Source organism: Macrobrachium rosenbergii, chromosome 54 (assembly GCF_040412425.1).
Source record: "Macrobrachium rosenbergii isolate ZJJX-2024 chromosome 54, ASM4041242v1, whole genome shotgun sequence".
Classification (NCBI taxonomy): domain Eukaryota; kingdom Metazoa; phylum Arthropoda; class Malacostraca; order Decapoda; family Palaemonidae; genus Macrobrachium; species Macrobrachium rosenbergii.
In genome coordinates this window covers 34,625,698-34,643,197 of record NC_089794.1, presented here as the reverse complement: position 1 = coordinate 34,643,197, position 17,500 = coordinate 34,625,698, and the positions used below count along the sequence as shown (strand labels likewise).

The following is a 17,500-nucleotide window of genomic DNA, read 5'->3' as shown; positions in this document are numbered from 1 at the left end:
ATTGGCCAGGGGACGTATCAGAACACAGCATATTATGCCGTGTTTAAGATTCTTTCCTAGCTTGGTATTTGTTAATTAATTCTTCCTCAGTAGAAGTTTGCTGGTAGGAGACTCTTCCTTAATTTTTATTTAATTTTTTTATTTTTCAAGAAATTTCTTGTCGATATTTTTCTTTTACAGTATTGAGAGATGTGAAAGATCTGAGTTCATTTGAAAAGTTTTTCTTTAGACAAATTTCCAGTTTTATGAGAGAAAATCGTGACCTATATAAAGACGCTTTCTTTTGTTGAGAAAAACCTTAAGTTTCCTCCGAGTCCTCGACTTGAAACTTCAGTTTTTGAATTTTTTCTTAAGTAAAATCATGAAGTTCTTGAAGAGATTTCCTGATTCATTGAAGAAATCCTCTAGGTATGCCCTAGTTTTTTCTGAACAGTCTTGAGGTTGTTAAAGTGCTTTTCAGGAAAAATTGTAATATTTATATTTTGTTGTTTTAAAGTAAACCTTGAATATTATTTTCTTTAATTCTGAGGATTTTCCCATGCCGAAAAGTTAATTCTTACTAAAAAGAAAACGTGGGTTGCATGATAAACTTTTTTGTAAGTAAACCCTTTAGATATATGAACATATTTTTAATTTTTTTTTTATTCCTAGCTTGCTTTTGTAAATATTCCGTGTTGTGGGAAAGTGCCAAGCGTGACGCTTCATTTTTATAATTAAGATTTTTATTAATAAATACCTGTTATAAACATTTTTAGCCCAACAACCCGAGTTATCTTTTAAAAAGATCAAGTTTTTCCATCCCTTTCTTACAGCGCCGCTCTTGCATCGTAAGTGGCATTAGAAAAGTCGTTTAGTCAGCTCACGACCGATGTGAATGAATGGAGAGAGAGAGAGAGAGAGAGAGAGAGAGAGAGAGAGAGAGAGAGAGAGAGAGAAGCCGCTCCCGCAACACACGCAAACATTTCTTTCCCTGCGGTGTGGCGAGACCTGTTTCTATGCGTGACTTTGTTCCGTTCATTTTTTATCCAATTTTCACGTATTTGCTCTCGATTATTTAAATGGTTTTGCTACAAGAATCATTGATTTATTAATATTTGGACGGGAAAATCCCCGACGACGAGGAAACCCGCGGAAACGAAGCGAAAAGGCCCTGGCGGTCACGTGAATATTTTTTCTCTCGTGTGTTGCGGGCGCCGCCGCAGTCAAAGTTTGGAGGGTCCGTTCTTTGCCTCCAGCGCCGAGGTTGATAACAGTGTCTACCTGGCTGGCTCGCGAAGTCCCGTGGTTAAAAGTCACTGTGGTTGGTTGACAAGTGTCTCGGGTTTTTTTTGCGTTAATAACACCAACACGTGTGCCTGACATTCACTCAGTAACAATTTAATCGTCTCTCCTCTTGGGCGCTTCAACAGGAACATAACCCACATGGCTGCAAAGTTACTAAGCTTAATTTTGTGACTAATTCCCTGAAAAAATTACGACTAACCATTGGTCATGTACCCCGGGTTCACTACCCCCGTGGGATGCCTAACCCATACCCCATCTTCAGCCCCGCTGACCAGCCTCGTCCAATCAGTGCTCCGGAAAGTGTATGACGCAATGAGAAGTGGTCGTAATTGTGGCCGCGGGGCGTCGGGCCTCCGATGCCCGGTGCCCATTTTGACACGAAGATGGAATCTGAATTAACAGCCTTTCGTGGTGTTCACGAATACCAATAACAACATTCTGTAATCGTAAATAAGAGATTTTCATGTTTGCGCCTTCATTTGTGATTGTCAACTTCAGTACGGAATACATTTTAATAAGTTAATTATTAATAAGAAACTAAGTTAATTTCGGTAGCTTCTTAATCTACGGAAAAGTGATTATGCAAATGTTTAAACAGTCATTAGCAGCATAGCATAAGACGAGAATGCAGTCAATCTACAGGCTGGTAACCAGCATTGCTGAATAATTCGTATTTGAAGTTTATTTTTTTTTTTTTAACACAACAAGACCCTTTAATGTGCATAGTAACGACTAATATTTAAAAATATTATTTAGACTGTACACAACTTTTTATGTGTTTTGGTAACAAAGTATGAAATAACAACGCTGAATCATCAAATAAATTTTTGAAACTCAGAAGTGCACTGATACATTAGTCAACAGTGATTTTTATACACCAATCGAACTACAACTTAAATAACAGCATTGATTCATTGGAACAATAAAACAAAAGATGTAATTTTAACAACTGACATCTGTTTAGCCAATGTATTGACGTATAAAGTGGAAATGTAAAGTGTTCTGATAATTTCTTAACGGCTGAAATAGATCCTACACGAACTAATCAACCAAATTAACTTTAACAGAGTTGAATTAAAGATTTTTTTATAACAAAATTAGTGTTTTAATAACAAAATAATAATGAAAATCGTGGAATAATAGGCAGATTAAAATTAAGACAATAACAGAAATGAAGTGTTTTAATAACAAAATATATATTAACTACTAAATTTAGATTATTAATGACAATATTAAAAAAAAATGGAAAATGTTTTAATAACAAATAATGACTAATACCGATGAATTTATGGACAAAATAAATGACAAAGGATCAGCTGAGAGTTTTGTGATGTTTCTTAACCTGTAGTGCAAAGTGTGGAGACGTGGATAACTTTCTACTGTCCTGTTGAAGATCGAAATACTTTTGGCGGGAAATGTAGATGTGGCCCGGATGGTACATTTTTTTGAATGTTTCATTTTACTTTTTTCTTTTCTGGGATATCATTTTTATTTATGACATGATCTTTATTGCTTTAGTTTTGATTTTGGTTTTGCCACTTTCATAACCCATGACTTTATGTTTGCGTTCCTAATTATCGTTTTCGTACAACAGATTTTGTTTTTTTCGTTCTTTATTATTTTATAGCAATTAGTATTTTTTTTTATTTTCTGATTGATTATTTTCATGCCATTGAATTGATTTTGTGTGTATGTGGGTGTTGAAGGGGGGCGGGGAAACAACGTGGGGTGGCGGGGGACGAGTCACTCCAATATCAAGATACTGAATTTTGGATAAATTTTGTATATCAGAAATAACTGTCACTCTCTTTTCAATGGACATTTCGAACCTACTTTCCTTACTATGGCTTTCGTGGTGAAAGTGAAATGAATTTCGAATTGTAATGAACATGAACTATAAATTCGAAGAAGAGAGTACAGTATACTTTCGCTTAGTTTCGAGACCTCTCGTCTCCAGTTCAGTGTGGTAATTACTGAAGAGACATAATGTCTCGAAACTGTATGTGAAAACACACTCACTTCTTCGAATGTGTGATTTTTAGTTTTCTGTAAAAGAAAACTATTGAGATGGCTGTTTGTCTGTCTGTCCGCACTTTTTCTGTCCGCTCTTTTTCCTGTCCACCCTCAGATCTTAAAAACTACCGAGGCTAGAGGGCTGCAAACGTACCTCATTGCAGCCCTCTAGCCTCAGTAGTTTTTATTTTATTTAAGGTTAGAGTTAGCCATGATCGTGCGTCTGGCACCATTATAGGTGCCAACAACACAGGCCACCACCGGCTGGTGGCTGAAGGTTTCATGGGCCATGCTGAGAGTTTCATGGGCCGTGGCTGAGAGTTTCATACAGTATTAAACGTTGTACAGAAAAATCGATTGCATTTTTTACTTGTTGAAATCAAGTTTACGGGGGATGTCTCTCATCATATCGCATAGTTCATCAGGTTTTTTTTTTTCTTTAGTATCATTTGATTCTCCTTTAGACATGGTCAGCACTGTTGACGCGAGCTGACAATATACAATAGAGAAATGGTACAGTAAATAACCGTTGGTGTATACATGTATCTTTAATTATGTGATAATATGTATGATGGGTAAGAAGCGAAGATATCCAGAGAATACCGGTGTGTGTGTGTGTGAGAGAGAGAGAGAGAGAGAGAGAGAGAGAGAGAGAGAGAGAGAATGTTTAAATAGACCCATGATTTAAGAGTCAAATGTTTATTTTGATCCAGGATTTTGGAGTCAAATGTCCGGACAAATTCGTAACTTTGGAGGCAAATGTCACGACGGGTAAAGGATTTTGGAACTGAATGTTGCGAGGGATAAAGCATTTTGGAGGTAAATATCCCGAGATTTAAAGGATTTTGGATTGAAATGTCCCGAGAGAAAAAGGATTTTGGAGGTAAATGTCCAGAGAGGTTCATGGTGTAGAGGTAAACTTCCAGAGAGGCTCATAATTTTGGAAGTAAATGTCCAGAGAGCCCATGATTTTGGAGGTAAATGTCCAGAGAGATTCATGACTTTGGAGGTAAATGTCCAGAGATTTTCGTGATTTATGAGAATTAAAGGATTTTGTAGGTAAACGTCCAGAGAAACTCATGAGGTGAATGCCCAGAGAAACTTATGATTTTTGGAAGTAAATGTATAGAGATACATGATATTGGAGGTTAATATCGAGAGAGACTCATGATTTTGAAGATAAATGTCCAGAGAGAGAGAGAGAGAGTCACGATTTTGAGGGTAAATGCCCAGAGAGACTCATGAATATGGGGGTAAATGTTGAGAGAGACTCATTATTTTGGAGGTAAATGTCCAGAGAGGTCCATGATTTTGTGAGGTAAATATCCAGGACAACTCATGATTTTGGAGGTGAATATCAATAGAGGTTCATGATTTTGGAGGTGGATATCAAGAGAGGTTCATGATTTTGGAGGTGAATATCCAGGAAGACTCATGATCTTGGAGGTGAATATCAAGAGAGGTTCATGATTTTGGAGGTAAATATCCAGGAAACTCATGATTTTGGAGGTGAATATCAAGAGAGGTTCATGGTTTTGGAGGTGAATATCCAGGAAGACTCATGATTTTGGGGGTGAATATCAAGAGAGGTTCATGATTTTGGAGGTATATATCCAGGAAGACTCATGACTTTGGAGGTAAATATCAAGAGAGGTTCATGATTTTGGCGGTGAATATCAATAGAGGTTCATGATTTTGGAGGTGAATATCCAGGAAGACTCATGATTTTGGAGGTGAATATCCAGGAAGACTCATGATTTTGGAGGTAAATATCCAGGAAGAATCATGACTTTGGAGGTAAATATCCAGGAAGACTCATGATTTTGGAGGTAAATATCAAGAGAGGTTCATGACTTTGGAGGTAAATATCTAGGAAGAATCATGATTATGGATGTGAATATCAAGAGAGGTTCATGATTTTGGAGGTGAATATCAAGAGAGGTTCATGATTTTGGAGGTGATTATCAAGAGAGGTTCATGATTTTGGAGGTGAATATCAAGAGAGGTTCATGATTTTGGAGGTGAATATCCAGGAAGAATCATGATTTTGGAGGTGATCCAGGAAGACTCATTATTTTGGAGGTAAATATCCAGGAAGACTCATGATTTTGGAGGTAAATATCCAGGAAGAATCATGATTTTGGAGGTAAATATCCAGGAAGAATCATGATTTTGCAGGTAAATATCCAGGAAGAATCATGATTTTGCAGATAAATATCCAGGAAGACTCATGATTTTGGAGGTAAATATCCAGGAAGACTCATGATTTTGGAGGTAAATATCCAGGAAGAATCATGACTTTGGAGGTAAATATCCAGGAAGACTCATGATTTTGGATGTAAATATCAAGAGAGGTTCATGACTTTGGAGGTAAATATCTAGGAAGAATCATGATTATGGATGTGAATATCAAGAGAGGTTCATGATTTTGGAGGTTAATATCCAGGAAGAATCGTTATTTTGGAGGTAAATGTCAAGAGAGGTTCATGATTTTGGAGGTAAATATCCAGGAAGACTCATGATTTTGGAGGTAAATATCAAGAGAGGTTCATGACTTTGGAGGTAAGTATTTTAGGAAGACTCATGATTTTGGGCTGCCAAGAGAGGTTCATGATTTCATCAGTCTCACCTGAGTATAACATTTTCAATATCGCCTGAAGACGATTAAATCTTAGATCTCATCTGTAGAGAATTGCCTCACCTTATAAAAACGGAATCTTACCCGGGGGCGACCATTTCTCGAATATCACCTGAGGATGATTAGAACATGAATCTCACCTCAGGGTGATTAGATTCAAGATTTCACCATAAGAGGACGACTTACTTGGAGATTTTAAATCCTGAGGATGAGTAGATCTCAAGGGTAAATGAAACTACCTCAAGAAGATTATATATTATCTTACTTTACGATTAGACATAGCCGCCGCACCGGAAACAAACCCTCATGACAAAAGCGACATTATTCGAGGCGACTTGTCGTCGGAGCCACTTAGGAGAGGAGCGGCTTCGCGGAGCCAGCCATAAGCCAACTCTGGTGACCTTCAAATCCTCAGGGTCAGGCGACGGCGTCGGCTCCAGTAGCTAGTGGAAATAATCACGGCTTCGAAAGAGCAGCCGGCGGCGATGATTTATTGTGAGCCTCCGTGACTCAGTGTCGTGTTGCAGTGGATGTAGTGATCCATTATCTGGGAATTTTTTTGATGCTGAGTCTCTGGATTATACTTCTTGAACAGCGGAGGTCTGCTCAGTTTTCTTAGTTCTTGGTTAACTTTATCAGCAAGTGACTTTGTCGTGTTGCATTTATTGCGGATATTCACTATTCAGGGTTTCTTATGGGGATTAATCGTTATGAGATAAATAGAGGTTGGCTGGACAGCGGAGGTCTGCTCAGTTTTCGTAACTTTTGGTTAACTTTATCAGCAAGCGACCGTGTGTCCTATTGCCTATATTGCGGATATCCACTATTCAGGATTTTTATTGGTATGTATTCTTATTGGATACTGGAGGTTTGCTTGGTTTCCATACTTTTAGATTATTTTCTTTTGTATTTTTGTTTTTTGTTGTACATTGCTCTGAAAAACTGCAGTGCAATGGGTTTGTGCTCAGTCTGTAGATTCCTTGTAACACACTGGTCACATGAAATGTACGTCAGTGTTAGAAGATTCAGAGGGCTCTCTCTCTCTCTCTCTCTCTCTCTCTCTCTCTCTCTCTCTCTCTCTCTCTCTCTCTCTCTCTATAACATGGGACCTCTTTTACAAGGGACGACGAATTATGTATACAGTATATTTGGGTTTCCTTCAGAATATTGAAAAATTGTCATTCTTGTGCCTGCTTTTTTATATGGCCTCTAATCTCTCTCTCTCTCTCTCTCTCTCTCTCTCTCTCTCTCTCTCTCTCTCTCTCTCTCTCTCTCTCATATGGGCTCCCTTTTGCAAGGGACGACGATTTGTGCAATGTGCATACAGTATATGGGGTTTCTGCAGAATATTGAAAATATTGTACAGTAATTCCTGTTCCTGCTCTTTCATATAGCCTCTAATCTCTCTCTCTCTCTCTCTCTGTCTCTCTCTCTCTCTCTCTCTCTCTCTCTCTCTCTCTCTCTCTCTCTCTCTCTCTCTGAGCAATTTTCAGCTACATTTGCTTTTATTGACACTTGACGCGTAATATTAGCTAGCCTGAGGTCGCGTTGCAATTTGCAGAACACTTCCGCCATTACATTACAGCCTCGCATAACGCGAGATTTCCGCGTCTGGGTAATGATGATAACATCTCATTACAGACCCTTATTATCCTTGGCGGTATCCGTACGTGGATGTGCATTATCCCTGGTTACATATGGGAAAGAAGAAATTTTATTTCTTAATTCAGTTTTGTTTGAGAACCGAGTTTGTTAGTTACAAGGGCATAAGTATTTTGTTTTCCTTTCGTTGTTTGATTTTACTGTGTAAATATCAGGATTACAGACACTGTAAGGATGAAAAATTATTTTCTTTTAGTAATTTTATGCGAACATACAAATTCTCCCAACCCACCAGAAAAAGAAAAGAATAAAAAGAAAATCCATCGTCGGAATTCTTTATGAGCTTAAGTCATCTATGATTAAAACATTCGCTAAAGTAAATTTACATGTACAGATAAAAAAAAAAACATAAATTATATATTCTATTTTATTGGTTTGGGGAAGATTAACTTCAGATCTCGCTAATTACTGTACAAAGTCCATATAGAAAGATCTTTGAAACTTGGTTCTTAAATTGAAGTCCTTTGTCATCGGAATAGAGGTCTACGAATAGAGAGAGAGAGAGAGAGAGAGAGAGAGAGAGAGAGAGAGAGAGAGAGAGAGAGGAGGAGGAGGAGGAGGAGGAGGAGAAAAGAATACTCAGTACCCAACCGGACCCAAACATATTTCTTAAGTCTCTTGAAACGAGGCTTCTAGGCCTAATTTTATTTTTAGTTTTTGTGAGTTCCCCTCTCCCCCTCCCCGTCAGCGAGCCTTCATGGTGATCGACGGTGACGTTTTCAAAACCAGAAAGAAAGAAAATTTAATCTCTAAGGTACTTGTTGGATCATAGTCTTGGTCAAAGGGATGTTGTCCTGATCAGATCAAGTGTTTGAGGTCTTGTGTTTTCAAGAAAGAGAGATTATTGCCCTTAATGTATAGCTTTGAATGCCTGTTATTATTATTATTATTATTATTATTATTATTATTATTATTATTATTATTATTAAAAAATACTCACAGTAGCATGAGTCTGAAAATGGAGGATACAAATCCACAGTTACGCATGTGTACATATTATATTTAAAGCTAAAACTACAGATTCCCTGAAAGCTATATGTACAGTTTTATCTTTAAATGTATGTACTATACATATGCATAATGTGGATTTGTTTCTATTATTATTATTATTATTATTATTATTATTATTTATTATTATTATTATTATTATTATTATTATTATTACGTCTTTTTTATTAAAGGCTCAATGTCTTTACTGAATTCGTATGAGATATAGACCCCAAGAGGTGGTTATTGTCTTGTTAGATTTTACAGGGAGAAAGGACTGTCTTTTAAAGTTAACTAAGGCATCTGTATTTGTAGAACAACCAAAAGGAATGATCTTAATTAGATTACGGGGAACTCACTGTTTTCGTTCAGTCATCTGTTATCATGTGATCTCCATAAGGGGAGATTTTCTTGACAAACATGGTGCTGTTGTCCTTATTAAATCGACAAGGATGAATGGCCTACTTTAAGCGAGATTTTCTCCACTAAATTACCTTGAAGTCTTCTTCAGTGAATTGCCAGGTGACGCTGGTTCATTGCCTCAGTTTAAATACCGGTGGATCATTGTATCTATAAGATTATCTGAGGTCTATCAATTAAATGGCGCTGAGTCTGTATGTATATTAGACTTCAGAAAGTTACTATTTTTATCATAAACCACTGTTTTAGTTAAGGTACATTAGGGTGTTTAGGTTTCTGGTTTAGTTAAGTTACATTAGGGTCTTTAGGTTTCTGTTGTAGTTAAGTTACATTAGGGTGTTTAGGTTTCTGTTTTATTTAAGTTACATTAGGGTGTTTAGGTTTCTGTTTCAGTTAAATTACATTAGGGTTTTTGTGTTTAGATTTCTGTTTTAGTTCAGTTACTTTATGGTCTTAGTGTTTAGGTTTCTGTTTTAGTTCAGTTATATGTCGAGGGTTGTTTGAATCAGATAACTCAGTGTCACTGTCTTTCTCATATTACAAGTGGACGTTGTCTTAGATAACCGGAGGTCATTATATTATATAAATATAATTGCCATGGGTAACTGTCTTAATTAAAACACCTTGGGTTATTGTCTTCGATAAATTAAAAGTGATCGATTTCTTAATAAAATCAAGTAATCTTTGTCTTAACAGACATCATTGTCTTTATTAGATTACCTGAGGCCATTGTATTTACATTTAGGTTCCGGCCTATTGAATTACTTGGCGGTTATTTTCTTGATTAATTTATACGACGTCAACATCTCACTCGAATTAACGGAGGTCATTGTCTTCATTAACCCACCTGGATTCACTGGATGCCCAGCGAGGGTCACTTTCGCCTGTGTGATCTTTCTTCAGGCGGCCCTTCGTAGATAACATCTCGGCTCCTTCAGTGGGTGAGCACGGGGACTCGGCCATGAATAACATATCCCTTGTCGTGTCCTTAAAGGTTAGACGTCCTGAAGCTTTGATATGATAATCAACCTTGTGGACTTTTGGTCGACGATGCCTTTTTGCACCGGGCACCATACGCAGTGGGAGATCACGCAAAAATTCTCTGGAGCTCTGGAGTGCGTCGGGTTTTCTCTGATAACGCATCGTTTTTCGTGTTTAGACTCGAATCATTGCGTATTGCGTAAGCTTTCTTTGGTTTTGGTATAGAGGTGAATGTCTCTTTTTTTTTTCACTTTTCTTAGAGTATCAGACCTCTGTCAATTTGTAACATGATGAAAGTACAAATTTTTTTTTTTTACGTGGGTGTGTAGGTGTCTTTTTGGATATTTTGTAGGACTGACTGTTGTTCCGATATTTACTAATTTTTTCAAACAGTTTATAGTTGTTTATATAGGCTATATATATTCCAGGCAGTTTGTTTGCATACACATACTTTTGAAATAGTTCGGTAAGGGTATTGGGCTTTTACAGTTGTATAGAAGGAGGTAATATAAAGCGCATGGTAATCAGTTCTAAAGTAAGGTCTCTCTCCTACCCTCTTCTCTCTGGTAGCAGTCTGTTCACAACCGAGAAGCCCCGGGTTCGATCCTAGCTGATGACGGAATGACCTTGGAGCATTCTATAAACTCATTGTACCAATGTAGATGTATGGTCAGTAGATTGTTATATAGTGTGTAATATATATATATATATATATATATATATATATATATATATATATATATATATATATATATATATGTGTGTGTGTGTGTGTGTGTGTATATATAGGCTATATATATATATATATATATATATATATATATATGTGTGTGTGTGTAACCACATAATTAAATAAAATCTCACGACAAGGTAATCACGTGACCCCAGCCAGAAAGGAACTATATCAGATATTCTCTCTCTCTCTCTCTCTCTCTCTCTCTCTCTCTCTCTCTCTCTCTCTCTTCGTACCTATCAACTTTCGCCCATCCTTCATATTATTTACAGTGAAAGTATTCCTAACACAGTAATGTTTTCATGGGACATGAGTCTTCTCCTCTCCTCGAGCCAAGTATCTGTCCTTCGGGTCTCTCAGATTTCGTCTGCGAGATCGGTTTTGTTGTTGTAAGGAACGAAGTTGGACAGAACCCAGGTGCTCAAGTCTCAAAGTCACGTGCCCCTCTTGCACGTCATTGATTCTCGATTTTTTTTTATTATGGTGATTAGAGTCCCATATCTTAAAGTCATCAGTTGATTTTAAGTGTTTTTTTTTTAGCAGAAGTAGAGAACATTGTATCCTTGTGTTTTTTATGATGCCGGAATTTGTTTTTTTAGTCCCAAGAGGACTCGTGTCTGTTTTTGTTTATCACCTCTGATAGATTCTCGAGGGGTTTTTTTAGTCACAGGTCTTTAAATTAGCTGATTATTATTCTCCCCGTAATTTTTATTCACTTGGTGACCCTCAGTTTTCTCTTTTTATGGAATCTTTTGTGTGGGTGTGCGTTTTTTTTTTTTTTTTTTTTTGCAAGGGATAATCGTAGATTCTCAAAAATGTAATGGCATCCTTCTATAGTTGGCATACTTACTCAGTCGTAAAGTGACGTGACAGCATCGTAGGTTAGGAATAGAGGCGATCACTCAATTTCCGAAAATAACAAGGCAATTTTCAGGTCATATTGTGACCCATTGTTCCTCACACCAAGTTGTTCAGGTCTGCCGAAAGTTTCAGTCATGGCCACGCGAGCTTATTGCATTATGACTTGCGTTGCTGAATATAAATTGCATTTAAGTACGCTTAATTGACCACAACATGACTGTTTATTGTCTCGTAGATAACAGTTCATATTTATTAGCATGGTCATTAATGTATGTATGCTTTTTTTGAGATGAATTATGATACGCATTGCAGAAGTTCTATTGGTGGTTATATGGCCTCATAAATATACGGGTCCTTGAACGTCACTGACTTCTGTACTTATTTCAGAGGTATGTTGAAAACAATAATATATTAGTCAGATTATGCTCATCTTCAACTCTCCTTCCTCTAAAGATGGTCTGTTCAAAATACAGAAAATGTCTGTGAAAGCAGAGATCACATGCTCGAGTAAATAAAGGAGTTTTTGTACGAGGGAGTTTGTGTGTATGTGCGTGCGCATGCGCGAGGGGAGATGGGGTCGGGTTTGTTGAGTTAGTCGGCGAAATAAGGAGCCTTTTAAAACCCTCGAGTGTTTACTCGGAAATTCTTAATAAGGACCACCTTGTCCGCCGGGGAATAATGCAATACCTGTGCTCAGCCTCGAGGAGAACCAACACCTCGAGCTGCAGCTCGGAGGTTAAGGGTGAGATCTTGTCCGAAGGTTCGGTTATCAGTGTCGAGACGCCCCCTGGTGTGCGCGAGACGTGGAACCGGCTCGTTCGCGGTCGTTTCGATCGACGAAAGTTTTTGTTCGTTTCGTGTAATTTGATGCCGCCCTGGGGCGTGATCCGAGTCCTGGCGGTTTTGTAATTGCTCGCGAGTTGTCGGGGGTGATGTAAGTGAAATGTGATCACCTGTGATTTTGGCGTTTTGGTGTATTACACGTTTGTTATGTTTGGGGGAAAAACTTTCACGTCATGAAGTGAGTTCAGGTGGTTTTAATTGGTTGCTTCATTGTCGGGGATAATATTTGTGTAATGTTGTTGGTTGTGATTTTGGGATTTTTACTGTATTTTAAAATTTCTTTCTTTCTGAAAAACCTTTCATTTAAAAAAATGTGTGAATGCTGGTGACTGTTGAATAGATTGCAGGGTGATCAGAAATCCCCTTAATTGAATTGTCAAGTGAGTTCTCTATTTAAACCCATACTTTCATTTATTTATTTATTCTTTATTTAAAGAAATGGATGAAAATTGCCTCGATGGTCTTTCTGTTACATTTGAAATCCATCTTCGCTGATTAAAACACGAAGCCGGACGGTTTTTACACTTTTTTTAAATGTCATGAAATCTTGCTGCACTTTTTTTTTTTACGTTTATGAAAGAAATAGTTTCGTTGTTTTTCCAGTGTATACTTCCTTTATTGTGTCGAATTTTCCTACCAACATCGTACTGCTTTTTCTTTTCAATTATTGTAGCGTCGTTTAGTTTTTCTTTTTCATGTGTTTTTTTAACATGACTTCAGACACATTTCTACATTTTTTCTCATTTTTCAGTTTGTAAACTGTGAAAATTCTAGTGAGATGATGTGCTATTGTGATTACTTCGGTATTTTACCGAGACGAACTGTTCAGAAAATATGACAATGACATTTCGTGCAATATCCTAGTGAAGTGAGCAGCTGAAATAGAAACTGTATTTGAACTGGTATTATATAAGGTTTTGGAAAATGTTGATAATGATGATCAGTGCTTCATGAAGAAATGGCAAAAATGTTACCTGAATAAAACTGTCTTTAGATGAAAACACATGGTGTAATTGTGATACGCCGATGAAAATATTAAGATGTGAATATTTGGTATCATATCGCCTTCAAGCCAGGATTACTTTGAAACCCCTGAAATGTCAATAAAGATATTTGATAGTTTTTAAAGTCTTGGTGAAGTAATACACGGATACAGTTATCTTTATATTGGAGTAGTTTGGTTAAGTTAGTACAGGCTTTTAAAATAATAGTAGATATCCCCAAAATAATACTGTTTATGGAAGACGAAGCAAGAAAAAATAGTGCTAGGTTTACGCCCTTGTTATTCCAGAGGCGGGTGCTGATAAACAAACTCATCTTCAGCCCTGTCACAATAGGGTCCTTAGCCTAAGCGACGCCCCTTGCCCTGAAACGGTGCCCTTTGAAGTCCCGAGGCTTGGGTCCTAAGTCCGAACTCCTAGCATGGTTCCCATAAAATAATCAGAGTTTTTGGTTCCTACCAAGTGCCCTTAGAAGGACCGATCTCTTCGGTCATGACCAAGTCTCTTGAAGTAAGGGAGATGTTCTGTCCTCCCCGACGTCTTTTGAGTGACTGAGGCCTTCGGCTTCAACTCGACTCTCTTATACGGTTCTCCGGAGCATCTCATGTATGAGATGGAATTTTACCGAGAGATCCTGTCATAAGAAATATCATAAATTCTTTGTTTGTAAAGTGTCAGTGTTATTTTCTCTCGTATTTTATCTCATTCAGAGGTAATTCTGAGAGAGGTTGATGAGAGACGTTAAGGAACACAAGGAGTCTCCTATAACCTAAAGGAACCTCTTAACAACCCTACGTAATCAAGATCATCAGGAACAGTCATCCGTTAATCTTATTTCCTTAGAGATTTATTGGGCAGATTGTTCATAGATTAGAGGATTAGATCGTCGAAGATCTTCCAGAGCCTACGATAAATACGCTCTCCTCGAAGGATTAAAAAAAATATATTTTTTTTCTCACGCTCATTAGCAAGCATCTCTTGTTGGTTGTACTATTGATTTTCAATTAAACAAAGAATTATAGACACTGCTTTAAAAATTGGAGCAGGAACCATTTTTGCGTCGATTACCCAATCGCCTCGTTTCCTCACTGTCGAATCTTATCTTCACGGATCGGAGAGGTCGATCGGTCATCCGATGATCAGAAATACTTCCGAGACGTTGATGTGAGGGATTTGCTCGTGATTGGAGGATTGGAGATTAGACGACGATGCCCATCTTCAGGAGCTTCCGATTCGACGACCCCTTTAGGAGGCGCCTCGGGGGATATGCCTACGCAGGGGAGCCTGTCTATCATATCATCAAGGAGAGGAGTCGATCCCTCCCTGGAAATCTCCGGTCATCAGGTGAGGGACGCGAAAGGGTTGTTTTTTGCTTGGTAAGCGGTATCTCTCTCCCTATCTCTTCTCTTTCTCTTTCTCTTTCTAGATATGTACTTTCACTCGCACTAGTATGTATGTATATATATTTATTTGTATATATATGTGTATGTGTAAATATACAAATATTTATATATATATGGGACATTGTATATATATATATATATATATATATATATATATATATATATATATATATATATATATATATATATTATATATATATATATTATTTATCTATATGTATATATATATATATATTATATATATATGGATGTTATATATATATATTTATATATACTGTATATATATACATATATATACATGTGTGTGTGTGTGTGTGTGTAAGCATTTAAAACACGTAAATTTTTGAATGACTGATGCAAAAGAGAAAGACAGGAGCACAGTAACTCAATTACAAATAGAAAGCAGTAAAAATGCCTTCCATATACGATTTCTTTTAAAGATCAGAATCACTAAGAAAACAGCAAGGATATTTTAACAGTTTTCTTTTTCTTCTTTTCAGGTAAGCGATGTCGTCAAGAGCAGTGGGGCTCGGTGGAAGCTGGGTAGTGTTGGCAAGGTAAGTCAGTCTCCCGGATGCAAATTCCTGAGGTGTGTGCTGGTATTGCACCAGCCACCCCCTTTTTTTTTTTATTTGCCGTGCCCCTAGGTTAGGTTAGGTTGGTTTAGGTTAGGTTAGGTTATGTAAGGTCAGAGTAACAAGCATTATGTAATTTGGGTGTGGGAAACACAACGAAGTTTTTTCAAGAAAATTCTATGGTTAGTTTTTAAGATATGGCGTCCCGCTTTTTCCAGGGAAAGGTCTTAGTACTCGGTTACATCTCGAGAAAATGCCTTCCGGTTAGTTTGATTTGGTTCCGTTTTCGTCCCTTCCTTTCTGACAGAGTAAGAAGGAATCAGTTTAGGAAACCTGTCAGAATCTCAGGTGTAGGCTTAATTAGAGATGTTTAGAGATAGTTCTTTGGTTGTTGTTCTCTAAAAGCAAAGTTTAGGAAACTTACAGAAACTTGATTGAAAGAAACTGTGAACGACCATAATTTGGCGAAATCAGAGTTGACTTCCTGATTAAAATCGCACGAAAACAATGACGAAAAATAAAAGAGGATCTCTTGATTATATTCACAGATTTCCACAAGGATTAAAAAAAAATGACAGATAAATTTAAAAATGACATACAAAATTCCACGTGATTATGATACTTGGAACGAAGATTGCTTTTGAAGGTAATTATGGGAATGACAGTAAGATTATCTGCACCCCCATTTTTCAACTTTTTATTATCATCTTTTTACTTCATGGGCATCAGTGCGACCCCTAACTACTACTCCCACACCAGTCTCCTGAGGTCTGTTGCAGTGATCTAAGCATTGATTTTGCGATGGGGTTACTAGCTAGCTCCATGTAACAGCCCTCAACATCAGTTCTGGCTAAACAGTGGTGTATAATCAGAGGGAAACAGGCAACATTTAAAAACAACAGAATATTCGTATTTTCTAACATAAACAAACTCACAAAGCGAGTTTCGGGTGGTCTCTGAAGTCCCGTCGTTCAGTATTCAAGTCATTCCTGGAGGGGAAAAAAAGCCGAGCAATGTGTTTGTTTATATATTTAATTCATGAGTCTTCGATCTAAATGCGAAACGCGTCCCGTCATATGACGCTGAGCCGAATCTCTCTGACTTGATGTGTGTTTTTTTTTTTATTTAATGAGTCTGAGGACGTCTAAGTGGACGAGTTTTGCTGGTCGTAGGTACAGTTTGCCCAACAGAGGTACTAATAGATTCTTGTCCAGTGGAACTGTTGTTGTTGTTGTGTCGAAGATTTATTTTTTTCTTTCGAGATTCGCAGCTGCAATTTGCGAACACAGGTAGCGGCGGATTCTTTTCCAAGGCAAACCACAGATCTTTTCGAATCTGTTGAGAACCTGTTCTTCCTCGTTGCTGCATAGATCGTCGGTCTCATTGTGACCCATCTCTGCTGTGCTATGCACCTTTTTCGAAGGACTAGCAAGTGTTATTGGATTGATATTGATAGGTTTTTGCAGTAACTAAATTCGCCTCCAGCTTGTAATAATTTTTTTGTTCAGTATTTCAATGGTTGAGATGTTCTCCAATTTGTCAAATTTTTATTTTCGGTAAAAGAGCTCTCTGTCTGTCTCTCTGTGCGTATTTTAAAATTTAATCAAGTGGATATCATTTTCACATTTTCTCTCTCTCGTTGATTGATGTTTTCTGGGGTTCTAAAACTGTCAGGAACTCATACAACCTCAGCTGTAGAAATGACTAAACAACCTCAGCTGTAGAAATGACTAAACAACCTTGGCTGTAGAAATGACTAAACTCAGTTGTAGAAATAACAAAACCTCAGCCATAGAAATGACTAAACAAACTCAGCTGTAGTAATGACTAAACAACCTCAGCTGTAGAAATGATTAAACCTCAGTTGTAGAAATGACTAAACAGCCTCGGCTGTAGAAATGACTAAACAAACTCAGCTGTAGAAATATCTACACTTCAGCTGTAGAAATGACTAAACAACCTCAGCTGTAGAAACGACTAAACACCCTCAGCTATAGAAATGACTAAACAACCTCGGCTGTAGAAACGACTAAACAATCTCAGCTATAGAAATGACTAAACAACCTCAGCTGTAGAAATGACTAAACAACTTCAGCTGT

At 37.4% G+C, this 17,500-nt stretch overlaps 1 protein-coding gene across 12 annotated transcripts in view; it reads left to right on the top strand.

The window, feature by feature from the left end:
* Positions 1–1,259: 1,259 nt before the first annotated feature.
* rols (rolling pebbles) overlaps positions 1,260–17,500 on the top strand; it is a 605,989-nt gene continuing 589,748 nt past the window's right edge. For 3 of the 12 annotated variants that reach the window (XM_067097889.1, XM_067097878.1, XM_067097867.1), the window contains exon 1: positions 14,601–14,767. In XM_067097889.1, the coding sequence (XP_066953990.1) occupies positions 14,632–14,767 (136 nt within the window). In that variant the 5' untranslated portion in view covers positions 14,601–14,631. Of the gene's footprint in view, positions 1,301–13,173; positions 14,768–17,500 lie in introns of those variants that run through there. The other 9 variants (XM_067097880.1, XM_067097882.1, XM_067097869.1 and 6 more) reach the window with 8 other exon arrangements.